We start from the raw sequence: 21,746 nt of genomic DNA on the forward strand, positions 1-21,746 counted from the left end.
AATAATATCATATTATAATATATAATTAATTATTTATAATTATAATTCACTAATTAATTTTTATTAATATCTTATGCTTTACTATAAAAAAGACTGTATAAAAAAATTAACTATAAATGCGTAGATCATATATGTATATATATAAATATATGATCTAGTTTCTTTAGCTATAGAGATATTTCAATTCAATTTTTATTTTCAATTTTTATAATTAATTAATTAAGCTATAGCTCTTATTTTTAATTTCTATTATAAAAATTGAAAATAAGAGTTATGATTTGATTTTTATATAAAAATTGATCTGTAATAACTATTTTTGATTTTTAAATTATTTTTGATATGTATTAAATTAAATTAAATTTAAATTATTCTTGATATTAAATTATTTATAATAATTGAAAATAATTTTTTTTTTAATTACTGAAAAAGTAATTCTTATTTTTTAACTTTTTGCTATAAAATTTATAATCGTTACGGTCCCTGATAAAAAATGCTGTTCAGTATTGAGTTGGGCTCAAGACTAATACATAGATCAATCTCAGGTAACTTCAAAAACCTCCCACTCTCGCTGCATGTTGGATGCTTGCTTTTTATATCTCTTGCATTACACTCGGTGTATGCAAGTTCACTCTGCTCTCTGCTGTGAGCTTTTGCTCTCTTTATTTTAACATAGAGAGGAAGATAGACAGAGAGAGAGAGAGTGGCAGAGCGAGAGTCAAGCAGAAGCTCGATAGGAAAATGAACTAGCTAAAGTTCGTGCGCGTGTGTGTATGTGTGTGTGGCCTGCGTTGCACTCTGCGGCTAATCTCTTGACATGATCCTGGGCTAGGTACATACATACATATGCACGAGCTTGGTCAGCCTGGTCAGCGGGCGATGGCCAAATGCCAAGCAGTTCGTTCGGGCCACATTAAATGCTAAAAACAATGGTAGACAGTTTGACGCTGTTGAGCAACTTGGCAGCTTGGCAGTTTGGCCACTTGGCCACTTGGCCACTTGGCAACTTGGCAACATGGCAAGTTGCAATGCTGCAGTTGTCCAGCTGTCTGCAGTTTGGTGGTCGATTTTTATGAGCGCCGTCGTTGACAGCTTAAAAGTCTTTTAGCATGAAAAATATTGTCGAGTGGAGGCTTTTGTTGTTGCTCTTGCTCTTGCTCTTGCTTTTGTTGTTGTTGTTGTAGTTTGCTGTTAAGCAAAAACTTTGACTTTTGATGTGTTCTCGCGATAAGATTTTGAGCGAGTGCTGCGATTTATGCCCCTGCCCCGTGGCTGGTCGCAATTTCTGTTGCACTTTTAACTTATCTGCTGCATGTGACAATCAACTCATTTTAGTGGGTGGCAGGCCAGGCTGCACTGTACCAGTGTGTGCATGTGTGTGTGTGTGTGTGTGTGTGTGTGCGTGTCCTCTTAAAACTGCTGTTACTGCTGGCGTTGTCATTTGGTCATAATTAGCGCTGCTTGACGCGTTTTATGCGCATTTTAAGTGCAATTCACGACTTCAAGCTGTAAATTAATTTCACAAATTGTGCAGCGAATGCGGCGATAGCGCGCGATTGCGGCGATTTAGTGCGGCGATTTAGTGCAGCGATAAATATCAACTCGACTCATTTCAATACAGTGCGCTCTATCTGTGTGTGCGCGAGCGCGCGCGCGCTACAGGCACAGCAAGCTGAAGAAGGAGCGAGAGGGGGATAGCCAATGGAACCGTTTGTCTTACTATCTATCTCCTCTTTGACTTAATCTTCATGTGGATTTGTTGTTGTCGTGCGTTGCCTTTGCTTTTGCGTTTGCTTTTGGCTTTGGTTTATATTGTCGCCTTTTAGAGAAACATGATTTTGTACTTTTATTTTATGCTATATTTAAATTGATTTAATTTAATTTCTATTTGTTGCTTGTCGCTCGTTCGCTCGTTTGATTCACCTTTAGTGCATCCATCTATCGTCGCATCTATCGGCTTTTTATGCATATACATACATGCATATGTATTTATGTATGCATGTGGCCCACAGAGATCGCAAAATTAGCATACAACTTGGTACATTTATCGCCTTCAACTCATTTGTTGTTGTTGTTGTTGTGGTGGTTGTTGTTGTCATTGGTCACGGCCCATTTGGTTGATAGAGAAGAGCTGCGAACAAAGACCCAAAGATACATATGGAAAAAGTTTGTAACTGTGTTTGTGTTCGTGCGTGGTGTGTGTCTGTGTGCGTGTGTGGCTTGGCTTTTGTTATTGCTGTGTTAAGGTTTGTACGATTTTGTCTTCGCCTTTGTTGACCGCTCTTTGTTTTGTCATAGTGATATATAACTAGCGATAAGGCACAGCCAAATCGCCCCCAACGCACCCATAAATAATTTACAAAATGTGAAACAACCAAAACGTTTGCCCCACGGGCAGCGCATGAATTTGAATTTCCCCTCTAATGTGTGTAGGACCTACGGCTAGTGTTAATATGCGCTAGTTAACATCGACTTTCTACTGACATCTCACCAAGCGCGTCGACACCTCTAATGAAATGTTAGTATAAAATTGCGTTGAATGCATTTAGTGTTAACAGACATATGCTACTTAACATAGAGGATATTGCACTCCTCTTTTATTGAAATGTTAGTACACCTTTCGTGAAATGTTAGTACAAACTGCATTGAGTGTAGGACTTGGTGCTTGCATGTGCTTCCTCTAGTGAAATGTTAGTATTCCTCTGCTGGAAAGTTGGTATATCCATACAAATGCATATATGTATGTATGTGTATATATGTAATGAATGGTTAGTATTTCTTAAGTATCAGTAATGTATACTTTAGTAGTCTCTAGCTTTGTCAATAGCATTAAATAAATATAATGTTTGGAATTTATAGTGTAGGACACAATACTTTAGTAAACCAAATTCTATCTTAATATTTAATGTCAGTAAGCATAAGCTGTCAAATGCACTCTATGGTATTTCGTAGTCGGGCACATGCGCTTAAGACATTTCGGCATGAAGCCTGTTCATTCATTAAATGTAAAGTTTTTTTTTTTTTTAAACATTTTTTTTTTAAACGAATTTCTATTATATTATATATTTATCAATAAATAATTTTTTAAAATTATAATAAAATTTGTTAAAAAAGTATTCAATTGGTTTCAACGTTTTGATTATTTTAATTTAATTACTAAATATACATACATCATTATTTATTATGTGAAATTCTAAAACATTTTAATATGTATGATGAGTAAAATGCGTCCAGAATAGAAGCTCATACAATATACAATAATACTTATACAATTTACAATAATTATCATTCAATAATTTCACTTTAGCCGAGTTCTGATGTCAATTCTTCTTCCTGAAATGCCTAAATATGAGCCAGATATAACTTAAAGACTCTAGCTCTTATTTTATTTTGTCATCTCAATACAAATATTGCTTATTTATAGATCTTTTAATGGGTACTCTGAAAAACGTTATCATATGAATCAAAACAGAGAAGCCTAAGATAGTCTACAAATAGTAGATACTAAATACTGATATTATATATGGGTAATTATTAAGATATGTATATATGTGCATGTTTTTTTAAATACCCATGTCAGATATGAATGTACTCATGTTTATATATACTTGAGATATAATTGACATGCTGGAATAAATCAAAATTCATTAAAAAATTTGTTAGTTTCATTAGGCGCGCTTGTTTCTAACGAGGGTCCAGCAATGTGGGGCAAACGTCAATATTATTAAATATAAATACGCTAAGTTGCTTCAGCAACAGCAAATTCAACAGGCAACAACAACAAACATTGAATATTGATGAAAGGAGCCGCAAATAAGAAGACGAAGAAGAAGAAGAAAAGAAAACACAGACGCGACATTGCGTGATAAACATTTCTCAATGGGTATCCAAATTATGGGGACAGGAGGAAGGGGAGCTCGGATATTTGTGGATTGAGGAATTGCCTGGGAGACGCTGGCCGAGACCCTGGTCGAAAATGAAATGACATGACGTGTTGTTATTAAGCCGAATCCAAAACAGAAACCGAAACAGAAACCGAAACAGAAACCAAAACTGAAGCGAGAGCGCGATTTTTATGAATGAAATCACGTACTGGTCAGGGGTTAGCTCTGGCTCAGGGCCTGGCACCTAGATCCGAAACGGAATCTCAGATCTGGTCTCGACACACCCTGACGACGGCGGCGGCGGCGGCGGCGGCTTCAAGGCGATTAGCAAAAAGCGGTAAATGTTGTGTTAAACCTCAATTAAGAAGCGGCCCCATTTTCAGTTCTCCAAATCGCGCCGCAACAGGATGTTAACTTGGGCAATTTGAATTCGCTTTGACTGACGCCACACGCCACGGCCAATGTCTCGAAATTTACGAGCTTGGCTCACAGTGCTCAGCTCTCGACTCTCAACTCACAGCTTCCAGCTTCCAGCTTAGCTCGGCTCGCGGCGTTGACAGAGCTCTAAATGATCTTCGGCCGAATAGCTCACGCAACGGGAGCAGCGGCGCCTGACAGGAGCAGGAGGAGCTGCCTGGGCTCGCCTTCTCAGCGGCTGCTCGTTTGTTAAGTGCTTTTTAATTTGTTTGTGTTGAAGCGTTTCCCCTCGCTTTGCTGCGCACCCACCCCTTGCCCATGCACTCATTCTCTCTCTCTCTCTCTCTCGCTCTCGCTCTCAGTCTGCCTTCCTTTTTATCTGGAATCAGAGCGAGTTGAGTGCTATTACGACACCTTCAAAGACCATAACCCAGGCCCATTCCATAGCCACTTAAGCGCATCCCTTGGGGGTAGCTGTGGGTGGTTGGTCGGCCCACTCGCTGGCTGGCTGGCTGGCTGGCTGGCTGACTGGTTGCTTTAACCGTTAGCTCTGCCGGCATTCAGCGCTGACTGAGTGCCAAGACCTAATTAAAAACAAGAAATGAACGAAAAAAAAAAGCAAGCAACGGTGTGAAATTTACACGCAGCTAACCAAGCATCAATCGGGTAGCCCTTAATGGGCAGTGGGGCATTTTGTAGCCACTTTAATGAGTCCACGCAATCACTGGCCAGCACTCACACCTGCACCACTCACACCTGCGCCTCTCGCACCACTCTCACCACCAGCCGTGCTGTCACGTCTGCACATCATGTGTCATTTTTAATGTCTTTTTAAATAACTTGTGGGACGAGTGTGAACATTTTCTCATCTCTTATTTTATTTGGCTTTTTTCATTTTTAATGAACTGCCATTGCGGCTCTGTATTAATTTTCGTGAGAGCAGAGCTGAGAGGAGAGGGGCGGTACGCAAGAACGGAGGAGCACAAACTCATGCGAATCACTCAAAACAAAATGGCGGCAAACTTTCCATACAAATATATCTATTAGAGAGCCTAGAAAGTCAGCCATATGGAGACATTATCTACTGAATAAGTTTGTCTAGCTTTTTTATCTTAATCCATTGCTATATAATAGTAAGAGTATAATCAAATACATGTACATATAAACAAAATACATACTGCATTCAATAAATATAAACAAAGAGCTTAATCTTGTAGTCTAGGCTCTCTGCTCCCCATAGTTCAACTCTGAGATCTGTGAAAATCTCTTTAAAGAGCGACTCTTGAATTATAGAAAACAACTGGAAATGAAGATAAGCTAAAGAAAAGAGCATATGTAAATCCAAATATTGCAGACGAAAAATGAAGGTCTGATAACAGAATCAATTCTCCATTTGACAAGATCTATAGCCTATACCATGTTTAACTTGGGAGTTCTAGCTCTAATACATACATATATTTTGAAGATTTATGCAATAGGCAGAAGGGGGCGTGGCAGATATTCTTGATCAGGGCGACTTGCTGATTAGATTTCTTGAAATATCTGTCTCTGCCTTTGGTTGAGCGCATGGAACTCAGCCCCCATTTGAGCTTGATTTTTGTTTCGATGTCGCATGCTTTATGAGTATTTTAATGGATGGTATAGAGATGTGCGTATTTGCGGACTCTGTAATATTTTCAATATGTTTTTCTTACGAGTTCGAGGTGAAGAAAAGGTAGTAGATAGAGAGAGAGAGAGAGATTGAGAGGGAGAGCAAATATTTTGAATTTCCATTTTCAGCGATAACCAAGTATTTTCTATAATTTATTTTAAGTAATCTATAGTGTTATTCTTCTTAGAAATCAAGCTTAGAGGCTTATAGAATAGTATAATAGTATCCACAAAAATTTTATTCAAGAGGGAAGGTTTTTTCAGCAGCAATATATATGTATTTGCTACATTTATAATCAAAATTATTCTCAACTGTTATCAATGATATTTAAGTCACTCGAATGAACTGTTCTCTCAAGGACTTTTACGTTCAGACTTCAAATTCGTGACTTCAATTGTCTGAGCTGTATTCAATATGAGTTTAAGTATTATGGTGCGAATAATTCAATTTCAAAAGCCCTTTGTCATTCTGAAAATTCTGAATATCTGAATCCCAAAACTGCAATTCGTAGGGGAATACTGAGTTCAAACTCAACCCCTTCCGGGCTGAACTGTCGGTAATAATAATTATAATAATGTATTTATATATAATATACAAATATACCCATGTGAACATTAAAAATTGTATAATATAATATTATATTATATATTTTATATAATATATTGAAGCCTACTTCAAGCGTGTTTCTTTTCATAGAGTATAGACTGTTTTATGTTCTTAATTTTGGAGTGTGTATATATTTATTATTATTTAGTATTATATGAAAATATTTCTTTAGGTTTTTGGAAATTTTGCTTATGCATCAATTCTTTGTTTATTTGCATAAAGCAATTGATGCGAGGGTTATGTTTCTTTTAATGTGGATCGCCTATCTATTCTACCTACATAATTACGTAATTACTAATAAAAAATAAGCAAAATCGAATATTATCTTAATATTATAATATATAAATAGGAGATGATCACAGTCAGCTTTAATTTTGTATTTTCCTCGTCATTTAGTTTGGTTTCCTAAAGAACACGCCTTTTTCAGCCAACAAATAAGAATTTGGTAACTCTGGTAGCCATATTGAGGGCTATATAAATAATTCAATTTCGCTGCGCTATACTGATGGTATATTTATATCAATATATATTACATATGTAGGTATATTCTTAAATATGTTAACGATATTCTTATTATTCTGGATATTGGCTGCTTGTTTCGATCAATTTATAAGATTCAACAACAAGAGTCAAACACAATCAGCAAATACAAGAATAACAATAGTGGGTCAATACATTCAGTATGTAAATGCACACACACGCACACACACACATTTACGCACACATATTTGGGCATTTCGTATGCAAAGCAATAATAAGATGTACAGCACAATATGAGCAACGGCAGCAGCAGCAGCAACAGCAGCGCCAATTGTAGTCATTTGTAATGAAGCCATTTTTAAAAGTAATAACAACAAAGACAAAACAACAACGACAACCCACAACAAAAACAACTGCAGTCTGCAGTTGCTCCAAGCGAAACTCCATCATCAAAATAACAACAACAACAACAGCAGCATCTCGGCATCCGCCCAGAGCGCGCCGGGCCACTGCCCTCTCTCTATCGAGCCTCAGCCTCCATGCCAGAGCTTTGCTCTTATATTATGTACCCGATCCAGTTGCCAGACTCATTCACTTGCACATTAGGCAGCAAATTGACATCGATACTAAGCAACTACTACACGAGAAACTATGCATGCTCGTGTGTACGTGCACGAGAGCGGGACGGCTGATGGCGTACGAGCGGGCGAGCGAAAGAGAGAGAGCGCACATCATTTAACTGCTGCCAATTTACTGTTTAAATGCCAAACAAAAAGTGTTAACAAGCGCAAAAATAACAAAAGACACTCACACTAGCATACTAGCACACTCGCACACAGCCACACACACGCCCATAAATGCACAAGCAAACACACACACACACACATATATATATACATACAGGCAACTGCTCGCAGCAGAGAGCCTGCCATCCAGACAGCCCCTTTGGTGTAGCGGCCCAGACATGTGTTAAAGCAGGCACGCTATATAGGCTGTGGTGAGAGCGAGTGCGTGAGTTGTCTCTCTGTATGCTGTGCGTGTGTATTAACCAGTTTATTGGGGCGGAGCTTACAGATGCTGGATTATACACGTTTGTACAACAGGGTGGCAGCATCCTCAACAGCAACAACAACAGCAACAATAACGACAGCAACAACAACAAAAGCGACGGCAGCATGGCGAGAGCAGCAGCTGCTCGGTTTGGTGTTGAGTTTCGCGCAGTTGCTATAAAAAACTCGCAATGCAATTAATTAGTAGTGTTATATCAGTGTAGACTTTTATAGCGACTAAAATGCCAGTGTGTGCGATTTTTATAGCAGCTAAAATGTCATTCGCACGGCAACAATCAATGGCAATGTCTGCTAGCAGCAATAGCTTTGCCATAAAATGTTTATGGCACGCCAACTAACTGTTATGTTTGGCAGCCAGCGCTCACAGCGTCGCGGCCATTGCCAAATGCGAGTACACAACCACTGAGAGAGCGGGAGAGCAAGCGAACGTGAGCGAGAGAGAGAGAGAGCGAAAGAGAGCGCTGGCGCTGATTGAAACCTAATGAATGTCAATTGCTGCCAATTACGACCAATAAATGCAGGCAATAGATGACAACAACAGCAACAAACACACCATGGGAAACTCACCTCGGCCAAGAGCTGAGCACGCGGGTGTGTGTGAGCGAGACGACGACAGGTGCGCGCGCTGAGCAGTCGCCTGGTTTGTTTGCTTTTGTTGTCTGTTCTCCCCACTTTTTTTATACGTGTTTTTGTTTTGGCCGTTAACAGCCGCCAGCAGCAGCAGCAATAGCAGCAGCAGCGGCAGCAGCAGTTGCCCGTTGTGTCCGCTGCTTGGCTCAGTTTCGGTTGAAAGCCAAAGGCGAGCGGTTCTCTCACGGCTTTTGTTGAGCTCGGCTCGTCTCGTCTCGCCGTTTCACGTCTCGTATCGTCTCGTCTCGTTTTGTTTCGTTTCGGTTCTTGTGCCACACAGAAAGAACAGCGGACAAAGTTACAGCGCGCTGATAGAAAAGACGCGAGTGCCAAGCACAAATAAACATAAAGAAGCGCCGTTATTCGTGAATATCTTGCCAATTGTATTATTTTTTTTTATTGTTATTGTTATTTGAATATTGGTTTGTGCCGTCGGCAAAGCTCAGTGGGGGAGCGAGACAAGTGAAGGAGTCGGCGCCACCACATGACCACAATGCCACCGGAAATGTCCACAACTACGGCAGCCGTTGGGGACACACCGGGCACCCTTACGACCTCGCCCTCGGCCACGCAGGCGCCGCGCTCCCGCTTCATGATCACGGACATATTGGCCGGCAGTGCCGCTGCGGCAGCCGCTGCTGCTGCCGCCGCTGCTGCGATGGCGGCTGCCGCCGGACGCGGCTCGGCCAGTCCGCCCGAGGACTGCTACGCGCCGCCGCCCATTCGAGATGGACAGCAACAGCATCAGCATCAGCAGCACCAGCAGCAGCAGCAGGCGCAACAGACGCAGCAGCAAGTCCAGCAGCAGGCGGCACTGCAGCACTACTTGGCCCAGCAGCAGCAGCTGCTGCGCTTCGAGCGCGAACGTGAGCGCGATCGTGAGCGGGAGCGGGAGAGGGAACGAGAGCGGGAGAGGGAGAGGGAGCGGGAGCAGTATCATCATGTGGCGCCACTGCTGGCCCACTTCCCGCCCAGCCACTATGCGGTGCTGCAGCAACAGCAGCAGCATCCACACGCACATCTACATCGCTTCGCCAGGCAGGCGGGACGCGAGAACTCGCCACCGCTGACCAAGGACTGCCACCCAGCAGCCCCATGGAATACGGTGAGTGAGCGAAGCCAGTCAATCAGTCAATCAATCAAATGAGTGAGTGTGAGAAGAGAGAGGGAGAATTAATGAGCATAGAAGCATAGACTCAACTTGACTGACAATCAGTTCAACTCTGCGGTCTGAGGTGCGGAGGTAAGGACTAGGAAGACAGGAAATCCCTATGATAAGCCGATAAGCTGTATATCTCCAGTTAGACTTTAGTTTTATTTAGGTAATTTCAAGCAAGTCAAGTTCTCTCAGCCCCATTTGTGTACACTGCCTCTGTTCAAAATTCCTCATGCCTCAAGTTCCTTATTCCTCAGTCTGCTCTTAGCCCTATTTGTGGAGTATACTCTGTTCAAAATTCTTCATTCCTCAGTCTGTTCCTTTATCCGCAAAAGTCTTGAGCAGTATGCAGACATCAATAGTGAAAGTTAGGGAAGTATTTTCGCATTGCATCAAGGGTTAGGAATTCCTGAATTCCCATTCGATTTCATAGTTCTCTATTAGTGTATCAATTTAAATAGAAATCTAGGAATGGTTCACAGCTCTCGTCACTCAAATCTCTGCTCCACTTTATCCAAGATAACTTTATATATAGCGAGCTAATTTACCTATAACATCTGTTCTATTACTCCATCTAAATAATATATATATCCCATTGGGGGTTTTCCTTTTGTGCTGCTGCCACAGCCTCTGAATCCGCACACACATCCGCAACATCCGCTTGCCCATCATCCGCATCCACATCCGCATGCGCACCCGCATTCGCATCACCATCAGCTGCAGCTGGAACGGGAACGCCTCGAGGCGTTGCATCGTCATGGTGCCAATGTACCGCTCGGCGGCGCCGGCGGCCTTGTCGATGGCCAAGATGAGCGATCGCGTTCGCCCCTTGTGCTCCATTCGCTGGACGGCGGCGGCGGCGGCGGCAACAGCAGCAGCAACAACAACAATAATAGCAGCAGCAGCAACAACAACAACAACAACATCAGCGGGAGCAGCAACAACAACATCAACAACAACAGCGGGAACACAAGCGGCATGCTGCTGGGCGGCACGGGCAGCAGCATCAGCGGCGATCAGGCGAGCACCATCGATGACAGCGACAGCGACGACTGCGGTAAGCTAACGATTTATAGATACAGAACCAAACTTCGGCAATACACACATACACATACACATACATATTTTATCTATGTAGTATGCATGTGTCTATAGGCGATAGTTGTTGCTCGTCTTTCTCTTTCGATTTGTTGGCAAATGACACTTGGCGCTGAGAGAAGGTGTTGCTCTTAGGGTTAGCAGCGCCTTGGGCCAAGTTAAAGTAAACTGCAAGTTGGCCTAAAGGGGGCTTTAAATAAAATTAGGAAGAGCATTAGGCAAGCTGATTTTAGGCCAGTTTTAAGTATGCTTTAGGGACTTTATTATGCGAGCTTTCTGCGTGGCTTATAAAAAGTTCAATGAGCTTGCAGTGAGCTTTAGATTTTAAATAGAATTTAAGCAAGGGGCGAGCTTTAAGGCATTTTTAAAATGAGCTTCGAGTGAGTTTTACGCTTATTGGAGAGAGAACACAGTGAATTTTAGGTTTTACCTAAGATGTGAGCAGTTCAATTATGGAACTGATTTGTGATAATCTTTATATTTATATTGAGATAAACACTAAGAACGAGCTTTAGGGTACTTTCAAGTTGAACTTAAAATGAGCTTTACGTTTGAATGCGGTCTATGTATTCCTTTAATAAATTTCAAGTGAGCTTTGGATTGGATTGGGTTGATTGTAATCTGTCAACGAGCTGAACTATAGAAAAAGAGTGAGAGACAATTGGAAGCTTGTTCAAAAGGAGATTTTGTTTTTCATATAGAAATACTTTAATTGTTGATTCATGCGAGTTTATCTCGTAGTTTATAATTTTCGTGGAAAAATGTAATTTATGAAATTTACTATTTAAAATTGACAATGTGATTTATGCGAGCAAAATGCGCTTGATATGAGCTTTTAAAGAGTTTTATGCGAGCTTTTCGTGTATTTCATGTTGTTTTATGAACTTTGCTTCTGCCAGAAGGAATCATTTATTAATAGTTTACACATAACAGAGATAAATCAAATTCCTTATGTGTATAAAAATTCAGTTAACTTCAAAAATACATTGTTTAAGACTTTCAAAAGAGTTTTTCAGCTAAGTAGAGCTTATTTAAAGTGAAATAATTAAGTATGCAATGAGGAAATTGTGGTTTGCTGCATTTTCTGAAACGTTTTAGCTGCAAATATGAAATACATTTTTGATGTGCATTGTGTTTTCACATTTCCCCCAAAGCTTTTCCACCTTTGCATGGCTCACGTGCTTTGCAACAACAACAGCAACAGCAACAGCAACAGTAGCTGCTTGTGAATGCGGTTTGTGGCTGAGTTGCAACTGAAAAGAAAGAGAAACAAAAATGCAGCTTAGTTGGAAATGTGGATAATAATATATATAATAAATACATGATGAGTCTGACTACAACAACAGCCGCTGCTAGCTGATTAACTGATTCACTGTCAACACTGAGGCTGCGCTATTCACAGTTCTAATTATGTGGATATATTACGAGGTTTCATTCAGTCATTCACTCTTAGTTTTCGCTCGGGGTGTTAGTTGCTATGAGATGCGTTGCAGCTCAACTAGCTATCCTTGGCAGAGCACCCAAATATCGACGTCGATAACGGCAACAGCTTCAGCTTCGGGCAAAAGCCCACGTTCTATGCACTCGGGCTACCTGTCAAGTGCCACCTGCCACCTGCTGCCGACTGCCTGCCACCTGAGCTCAGACGGCTTTTCACATGCAACAATTTAATTGATTTTAATGTTTTTGTTGTTGTTGTTGGTGCCATTAGCAGCATTTGTATTTGACTTTTGTTGTCGTTGCTGCTGCCTGTGTTTTTTTAATTTTTTTTATTATTATTATTTATTTGTTAAGCGCTTTTAAACGTTATGCAAATTATGACAAATTACTATTAAATAGTCGTAAACGTGCGTTGGAAATTGATTTTGCTGCGAGTTGTGTGAGCTGTTATGGCAGAGTGAGAGAGACAGAGAGAGAGAGAGAGAGAGAGAGAGAGAGAGAGAGAGAGAGAGAGAGAGAGAGAGAGAGAGAGGGGGGGGGGGGGAGAGGGCCAGAATCTGTCGACTGACTAGTTCGGTTCTATTGCTAAACGACTGGAACTGGGCCCTACACTCTGGCCGACATCATTTCTTTGTATTCGAATCAGCTCTGACGACATTCTGCATAAACAACAATAGATTTCATATGCAGCATTACAATTTGAAATTGATTTTCATTATCGAAACATAAAACAATACGAAAGGGGGAAGCATAAAAAATCCATTTAAGCCTAATTGGCAGACAGCGATAGCGTTTTGTTATGGCTCAATAAAAATCAGAACAGGGCCAACAATCGGAGATGAACAAAAGAGTGCTTAAAATAATATAACTGGAGCTTATGAATGACAAAACATGATTATGATTAAATTAAATTAAGATAATTTCTATACAATTAAAGTATAAATTAAAATGAATATAATAATCGTTGAATTTATAAAGAAAGACCTCAATCAGCCCAAAGTTACATTGGATTAGGTTCTATCAAGTCACACTTTCATCTAGCCATACAGTAATTTATCTATAAAGAAAGTTATCTATCTATAAATCATAATTTAGACACGATATTCATACGAATTAAACTGTTTAGACCTATTATTGATTCGATTTGATCAACCGACGTTTTTAAACTCATTCGCGATTTCACGCACAATTCTAATATCGTTGGACTTGTGCTAAACTTAATTAAATATAATCATCATCATCCCAGAGAGGGAGAGAGAGAAAGAGAGAGAGAAAGAGAGAGAGGTGTGTGAGTGGAGGGAGAAATGCGCCCCGCGTCGCTGTCAATTCAAGAAATTCTGTTTTGATTTGAGACACAAGCCAAATGAAAGAAATTTAAAATCCATAAATGTGTTGGCCACACCACAGTCACAGTCATAACAACACCCAGCCCACACACACACACACACACACACACGCACACGCTCGCACACGCTTATAATCAGCTGGATGTCGATTCTCTTTCACAGTTGGGTCGAGTTTTTAGCCCACGCTGCGAGCTTCGATTTCGAGGCAGTCCACAAAACAACAAAAAAAAAAAAAAAAAAAAAAAAGCAGTAAAAAAAGAAAAAAACAAACGAAAAAACAGATTATTTTCCCCTTAATTTTATTATATTAAATATACCCTGTAGATATTGGGCATATTTAACAATGCATATTCAGCTCAAGCAAGGCTATTTATATACATTTACATCAGGCTTGCTACATAAATATAGATATTTTAGTTTATATAGTTGCATTTTTAAATAATGTAATACATATATATAATTATCGATATTAAACTTGCTTTAGTCATAGCTAAATATATTCGGTGATTCGTGATGCGTTGATACTTGACTCTAAAAGAAGTCTATATCATCTTTTTGTATCTTTAAGTTATAATATATCGATAAATATCGATTTGATGAATTTACTGGGTCTACGTGTTTAATTCAAAAAATTTACATTGTCTGTTAGCAACTTAATATCTTGTAGTATCGATAAATATCGGCTTCGAGCTTATATTTACTTACTACTAGCACAAACCAAGTTCAATTTCCATTGCATTGTTCCAGGGTATTACTTAGTCGTATCCCTTCTGGCTGCCCTGCTTTTTTGTGTGCCTCATAATCGCTACGCAAAAAAATAACAACGTTAATTTAAATGGCCTAATCGAAGCTCGCCAGCAACAGAACAAGAATGCGCTTCGAGTTGCTCTTGTTGTTGTTGTTGTTGTTGTTTTTGTTGTTGCTCGTAACTGAAATTTGTTGCTCACCTCAGGGCTTTGGTGACACTCGCGTGTCACTTGAGACGCGTGCGAGCGACAGTTGCACATCGGACACGACCCGATCCGCAGCGCTCCGACCCGTCCCAGGATCGCTCAGGATGCGAGTGACGATAAGGAGCTTCTCGCATCGCAGGCGCGCAGCGCGTTTGAAATTGAGCTTTAGCTTGATTCGAGCCGCTACTCTGAGCTGAGTCGCCGTCTGTCAAATGAACTGTGCGCTGATCCGCAGCGACATGCAGACACTCGTATCACACCTCTCTCCCCTCCGCACCCCCCTCTCGCACCCGTCTCACATTCTTAGTGCTCTGCTTTGTTGCTGTTCTCTGCTTATATTTATAAAATTATATATGTATATACATATATCGTTGATTGAAATTAATATTTTGTTTCGTCTCGTTTCTTAAACTTTAAGTTGGCTTCCAAGCGAAGCGTGTGGCCGCTAAAAGCAGCAACAACAACGACAACAACAACAAAAGCAACTTCATGTAGCAAGTGCACACACACGAATACATACACACACTTATACACTAATGCGCCTGCGTATAGCCGGCTTAGCTACAGCAAGTTCGTTGCCTAAGTCTTTCGTTTTCTTTGTGATTTTTTGTGTTTTCGGAAAGGCAGCGCAAAATTTCTAGACACAATGCATAGTTATATATGATAATGCATACAATCGCGTTACCGTTATGCAAGCATTATTGTAGCATTTACATTTTTAGTTGCTCTTGCTGTTGCTGTTGTTATTGCTGTTGTTGCTGGCTGCATTTAGGCGTGCACATTATCAAAATGCTGATAAACGTTTAGCAACAAAAATGAACAAGAGCCGCGCAAAGCAGCTAAATGGGACTTGTTGTTGCTTTAATTAAAATGCAAAAAGGCCAATTGCAAATGTGTTGCTGCCATGCGCAATTAAATGCAGTCAGCAGCAACAGCAGCAACAACAACAACAAAACTTGGCCAAGCGCTGAGACAGTCAGAAGGCAGAAGGAAGTGCGCCAACAGCGTTTTTGTCTGCACAGTTAAGCATGTTTAATACAGTTTAGCCACAAGCTCTTAATTACTAATGCACGGCGAGCGAGAGGGGGCACTACTTGTGAGCGAGATGGAGATATTGCGGAAATGTTTTGCTGCCTGAGTTTCGACTAGCTGCGAGCAGCGTGCAGCGTGCAGCGTGCAGCTGCCAGCTGTGTGTTGACTGGTTTTAAGTGCATGCACACTCGGCCACAACAAACATGGCTAAAAAGGGCGAAAAGGAAATACACGATAGCTATACACACAACAAACGGACAGACAGACAAAGAGAAGAAGGCAACTGTAAATCTAGTGAGCAAAAAAATATAACGAATTTTCTATTAACATTTTTATATACCCAAGTGTGCGCTTGAACGTCTGCTTGGATATTTATCAAGGGATTATTAACTATGCGATATTTTCGTCCGATTAGCATAGATGACCAGAGCCGCTTGCATCGTATTAACGATTGCCAAAGTTAAAAATTTGTTCAGCAGGGGAGCGGGTAATACAGAGATCGGGATGCTTGAAGATCATTTATCTGTTTAGGCTTAATATTTTATGGGTGTCGAAATATCAATTATTTTTAAGAGAGTTTCCATTAGCGGGGAAAATCCTGTACCTTGGGTACTATTTATCATAATAATATAAAAAATGTAAAAATATCATTTACATATCATATGTAATATATCATTTGTCTTATTTTTGAGACCCAGAGAGAGAGGGAGCAGAGATGATTGCGGGGATGGTGAATTGCTGCTTTAAAATCATTTATTTGTTCAAGCAACATGTTTGAAAGAAGTCGAAACTCTAAATTTCAATTATTTTTAATAGTTTTGCTAAGCTGAAAATGCAAAAAATTAAAAACAAATTAAATTTGAACAGAATTCACACAGGCGGAATTATATATATTTATATTATATTTTTATATATTATATTTAATATATAATATAAAATATATATCATATAATATATAATATTAATAATAATGATAATTAATAGTAAATAATAATAAGTGTTTATTATTATAATTACATAGCCTATACACAATATATAATTGTATTGTGTTTATATTGCTTACAAATAAAATGTATTTAGTTTGTTTTTGACTGGCTTCAGTAAGCCAAAAGAAACCAAAAATATAGAAAATAATTGGTGCTCGAATATATAATATTTAACAAATGTGTATATATTGATGGAAGGTCAGCTGTGGCAAGTAAATCAAAGTGTGGGGAGAATTTCATCGCTTCGATGCCACGACAATGCCAAGACATAATAAAGCAAAGCATTATATTTAGATTCAATAGTAGACTAAGTATTAGACATAGGCAGAATATGGTATACGAAGTTGGACTACTGTAAGGCCGATTTTCTTCCCTTTTTCACTAAATCCTACTATTTTAAAAACGAGAAAATATTCTTTATTTTTCTCATGCCTTGAGATTCAATATTTTTAAAGAAAAGAAAAGAAAAAAAAAAAAAACAACATATATATCATATAATGTTAATATTTATAATATATGCTATATTTATTTTCGTAAAATAAATATTGTATTTATTATAAAACTATGTTGTACAAAATTTAGTATTAAATCATGCTACTTGAGCTTCGATCTCATTCTCTTCATTAAGTTATACATTGGTTTACTTTATAGATTGCCCATAGCTAATAGATTTGTATATATCATAGGTATAAATACATATGTAAGCAAAAAATAATTATATTTATACCTAAGATTCGTATATATATCTTTGTAAAGTAAACCAATTAAGATTTGTTGGGCAATGCATGAAAGGAAAGCAAAAATGATGAGATTTTGAGACTGTTGTACTTCCATATGGAGACACAATCAAATTCATCAGCTGCAACTTAATTGAGAATACGTTTATTTGCAAAATGAAAAACTCAATTAAATGGCAAATTGCTTATAAATAGAAGTTGATCCGTGATGAAATTGGATTAGCAGTCTGTTCGCTAGTATTTTTTGAGTACTCGCTATGCGATTTGTTAGGCTTCGTTTCACACGTTTCACAGCAAAGGAGAGATAAATCGAGTGATTGTGTTGTCATTGTTGTTGTTGTTGTAATTTGTGCTCATAAAGTGTTTAATTGCAAATTAGCAATGGCATGCCACAGGCCGCAGTTGTGTTTATCTCGTGTTGCATGTGTTCTTGCCATAAAGCCAAGTACAAGTCGGATGCTAGACAAATGTATATATAGATAGATATGTAGTAAAGAGAAAGACTAAGCAAACGAGAGAGAGAGAGAGAGAGAGAGTCATGTTACAGCATATAACATTAATATATCTATATTTATATAATCAAACAGGCGGCAAAGACGATGACGGCGAGGATAGCATGAAGAATGGCAACAGCAGCGCCAATGGGGACTCCCATTTGGGGCTGAGCCTGAGCAAGAAGCAGCGCAAGGCGCGCACCGCCTTCACCGACCATCAGCTGCAGACGTTGGAGAAGTCCTTCGAGCGGCAGAAGTATCTCAGCGTGCAGGATCGCATGGAGCTGGCCAACAAGCTGGAGCTGAGCGACTGCCAGGTGAAGACCTGGTATCAGAATCGCAGGTGAGTCGTCGGCTCCTTTGATTGATCAGCCAGCCAAGGCAAGGACAGGGGCAGGGGCAGGGGAAGGGTTTGCTTGGAAGGTGGATTAGCCAACTAGCTAGCTAATCAGCGCCTTTTATGGAACCGCCCATTTCTTCGCGCACTTCTCGAATAAAAACACTTTTAATGGCTACCCCCGAAAGCCGTTTCGGTTCAATCCATCCGCCAGTCTGCCCGTCTGTCCGTCGGCCCATCTGCCGAGCGGCGAACCGGTTCGGAATCAGTGCCCGGCGCTGTTTATGCGTTTTGTTTTTATGCTGATTGCTTAATTTGCTGCATTTTGCGCAAGAGTCGTAAAATGCTTTGCTGTTTATTAAATGAGTTGTTTACTTTTTTCGTGCGCCACTCGCCACTCGCCGCAAGTTTGTTGCCTAAGTCTTTCGTATGGCGCATGTACTGTCGGTGCTGCCTATCAGGGGCTGCTCGGCGTCATCCGCTATTCGATTCGATTTCCAATGGCATTTGCCGCTGCTGCTGTTTAAAAATAGCTGCCAAAGTCGCTGCCTTATTACGTTTAATAGCGTTTTCTCTCTCTGTCTTTCTCTCGTTTATTATTATTTGCTGCTGTTGTTGCTGTTGTATTTTTTCTCATTTTTAATTATTGCCCAATGACTTGTCACATTTCGTCGGTCATTAAAAGCGGCGAAGAGACTCAAGCAGCAACTCAGACTCCGATTCAGACATTTACAGTCTGGCCGCAGTCCCAGCATCTTCCATAGGTGGGCAAAAAGTCAACCGGATATTGAGAACAGACTTCGCTGATGCGATCACAACGACTTGCCAATGCACTGCCAAAAGAATGTGGGAGAGAGAGAGATAGAAAGAGTGAGGGAGAGGCAGAGGGAGAGGAGAAGATAGTCTCTAGTAAAGTAAAATCTCATGAAATGTCATGAATATAAATATTTATCTATTTTGCACTGCTTGGAAAGAGAAGGGAGTAAGAGATAGTGAGAGAGACAGAGAGAAAGTATAGTAAAAATCTACATTTGAGACATGTGGCCCAAATACCTCAACTAATTGCATATGGCCTGCTGCAGGGTATTCGATAGTTCTTACCATCAATCTATCATGCAAGAAGGGAGTGAGACAGGTAGAGAGAGAAAGAGATTCAGAGAGCATGGCAAAATCTTCATTTAGGTCATGTGGCCCAAGTGCCTTAACAAATTGCATATGCCCAACTCTATAGGGTATTTGGTAATGTTAAACACTTTCACAGCTGCAGCCGGTGGCCGCGCGAAAATTGCAGCTCAGCTTCAGCTTCGGGCTGGACGCAGGCTCGACTGGCGCCTAGGCGCAATTAAAGGATTTGCCAAAGATGCTCTCGCTCTCGCTCTCGCTCTCTGGCTGCGCCTTGGGCAAGTGCAGGCGTGCCTGGCCAATTAGGCCGTTCACTCTCTCCCTCTCTCTGCCTTCCACTCTTGGTGTCTGTGTGGTGGGCGTGCGTCGGTTGGGACTGCAAGATAAATGACAAAACAATTAAGTGCGAAATATAAACAGCAATAGCAAAGGGCAACTGACGGCGACGGCGACGGCGAGTGGTCGGTCGACCGTCCTGGCGCTCAGCGGGCGGCAAGGACACGCGCAGTCAGCGGCATGAGTCGGCACTCTGCGGCATGATTAATAGCAGGAGGCAGCCTCAGCAGCGGCAGCGGCAGCGGCTGCCGTCATTGCGGATTAGTTTGGCTTAGATCGAGGCCTGCTGCCTAATGCCGACTCGTAGTTTTTCGTTTTCCGTTTTTTTAAGCATTCGACACGCAACTAATCGAGTTTTTCTCCTTCTCTTCTTCTTCTTCTTCTCGCTTGTCTTTGACAGAACCAAGTGGAAGCGCCAGACCGCCGTGGGCCTGGAGCTGCTCGCCGAGGCCGGCAACTACGCAGCCTTTCAGCGGCTCTACGGCAGCGCCACGCCCTACTTGAGCGCCTGGCCGTACGCAGCCGCCGCCGCGGCCCAGACGCCGCACGGCGCCCCGCCCTCGGCCATCGATATCTACTACCGGCAGGCGGCGGCCGCCGCGGCGCTGCAGAAGCCGGCGCTGCCCGCCACCTACATGTACCCCAGCCGCATGCCCCCGGGCATGGGGCTGCCGGGCATGCCGCCGCCGCCGGGAGCCGCGCCCATGCTGGGCGGCTACTATGCGCCGCCGCTGGCGCCGCGCGAGCGCTCGCCGGCCACCAGCCAGAGCGCCAACAGCGAGGCCGACTACGAGCGCAGCAGCAGCAGTCGGCAGCGCCTGCTGACGCCGAGTCCGCCCCTCAATCCGGGCAGCCCGCCGCCGCGCCGCGATCACGGCCCAGCCGAGGAGGCGCCACTGGCGTCAGCCGCCAAGACGCCGCCGCTGGAGGCGGAGCGCGGGGAGCTGACGACGCTGACGGCGCTGCCAGCGGTCGACGTCGATGAGGACGAAGAGGACGAGGAGCTGGCGCTCGAGGTGTGAGGCAGAGCAGCGGCCGCAGCAGCAGAGCTGGATCTCAGAGGGCGACTACGAAATGTCTCGCAACAAATATGAAGTAGATCTATAAATAATATACAATATATAAATAATATATATGTAGTCGTAGTGTATTTTTTTTTTCTCGATCTAACTATTTAAAACGTAGCTTAAAGGATTTTTGTACATTTTTGTAAATGTTTTGTACATAAGCAGGGACATTTTTTTTTTTTTTTTTTTTTTTTTTTTTGAAACCAATTTTTTTTCTTATATTTAATAATTTTTTTGTGCCTAGTCTTAAGACGTCTATTGTGTGTTGTAACAAATAAAAGAGCAAAAAATAAGAGCGATAGAGTGAGAGTGAGAATGAGAACTCGAGATCGAAATCGAAACCGAAATCGAGAATGAGAACGAGCTGGAAAAGAGCAATCGAGATGCGAGAGCCTTTGTTTTTGCAACTGTGCGCTCGAGTGGCTGGCCGAGTGGCCGAGTCAAGTCGCGGTCCTTCACGTCCTGAGCGTAATGCGAGCTGACACACGAGTCTCTTGGCCGGAGCCTCTTGAAAAACTGTTGCATTTTGGCCCTGGCTGCGGCCTGGGAAGGCCGTGCCCTAAACTGTGTGTGCCACTTGCAAATTGTTAACATTTGCCAATCTTGAGCGGAACTGAAGTTCCCGCAGCTCTTCACGGGCGACGCGCAGCTCGCTGAGCTCTCACCGTAAAAGACGGCATTGCGCGGCGTTCGAGTGCGCCGAGCTGCCTCGAATCGTTTCTAATTGACTTGCAACCCTCAAGGGGTGGCTGTCATTGAGGCGGGGTGGGGGCAGTGGAGGGATGAGGGCAGTTACTTTGATATGAATTTGTATGTGACGCGGCCTGCTGTTTGTTTTGCTTATTTAGTTGCCGCTTGCCATTTTCGCAACTTTCGTTTGACAAAGGCAACAGCGCTTGTTGCTCTT

The 21,746-nt window shown here is 41.6% G+C and overlaps 1 protein-coding gene across 1 annotated transcript; it reads left to right on the forward strand.

The window, feature by feature from the left end:
* The first annotated feature begins 8,820 nt into the window (after positions 1–8,820).
* B-H2 (homeobox protein BarH2) lies at positions 8,821–21,463 on the forward strand. Its single transcript, XM_089474206.1, has 4 exons — positions 8,821–9,840; positions 10,519–10,948; positions 18,071–18,320; positions 20,173–21,463. The coding sequence occupies exons 1-4, from the start codon at positions 9,220–9,222 to the stop codon at positions 20,792–20,794; spliced, it is 1,923 nt and encodes a 640-aa protein (XP_089330332.1). The 5' UTR covers positions 8,821–9,219; the 3' UTR covers positions 20,795–21,463.
* The last annotated feature ends 283 nt before the right edge of the window (positions 21,464–21,746 follow it).

The sequence above is a fragment of the Drosophila arizonae genome, chromosome X (genome assembly GCF_054131065.1).
Source record: "Drosophila arizonae isolate 15081-1271.41 chromosome X, UAZ_ARI_1.0, whole genome shotgun sequence".
Lineage (NCBI taxonomy): Eukaryota > Metazoa > Arthropoda > Insecta > Diptera > Drosophilidae > Drosophila > Drosophila arizonae.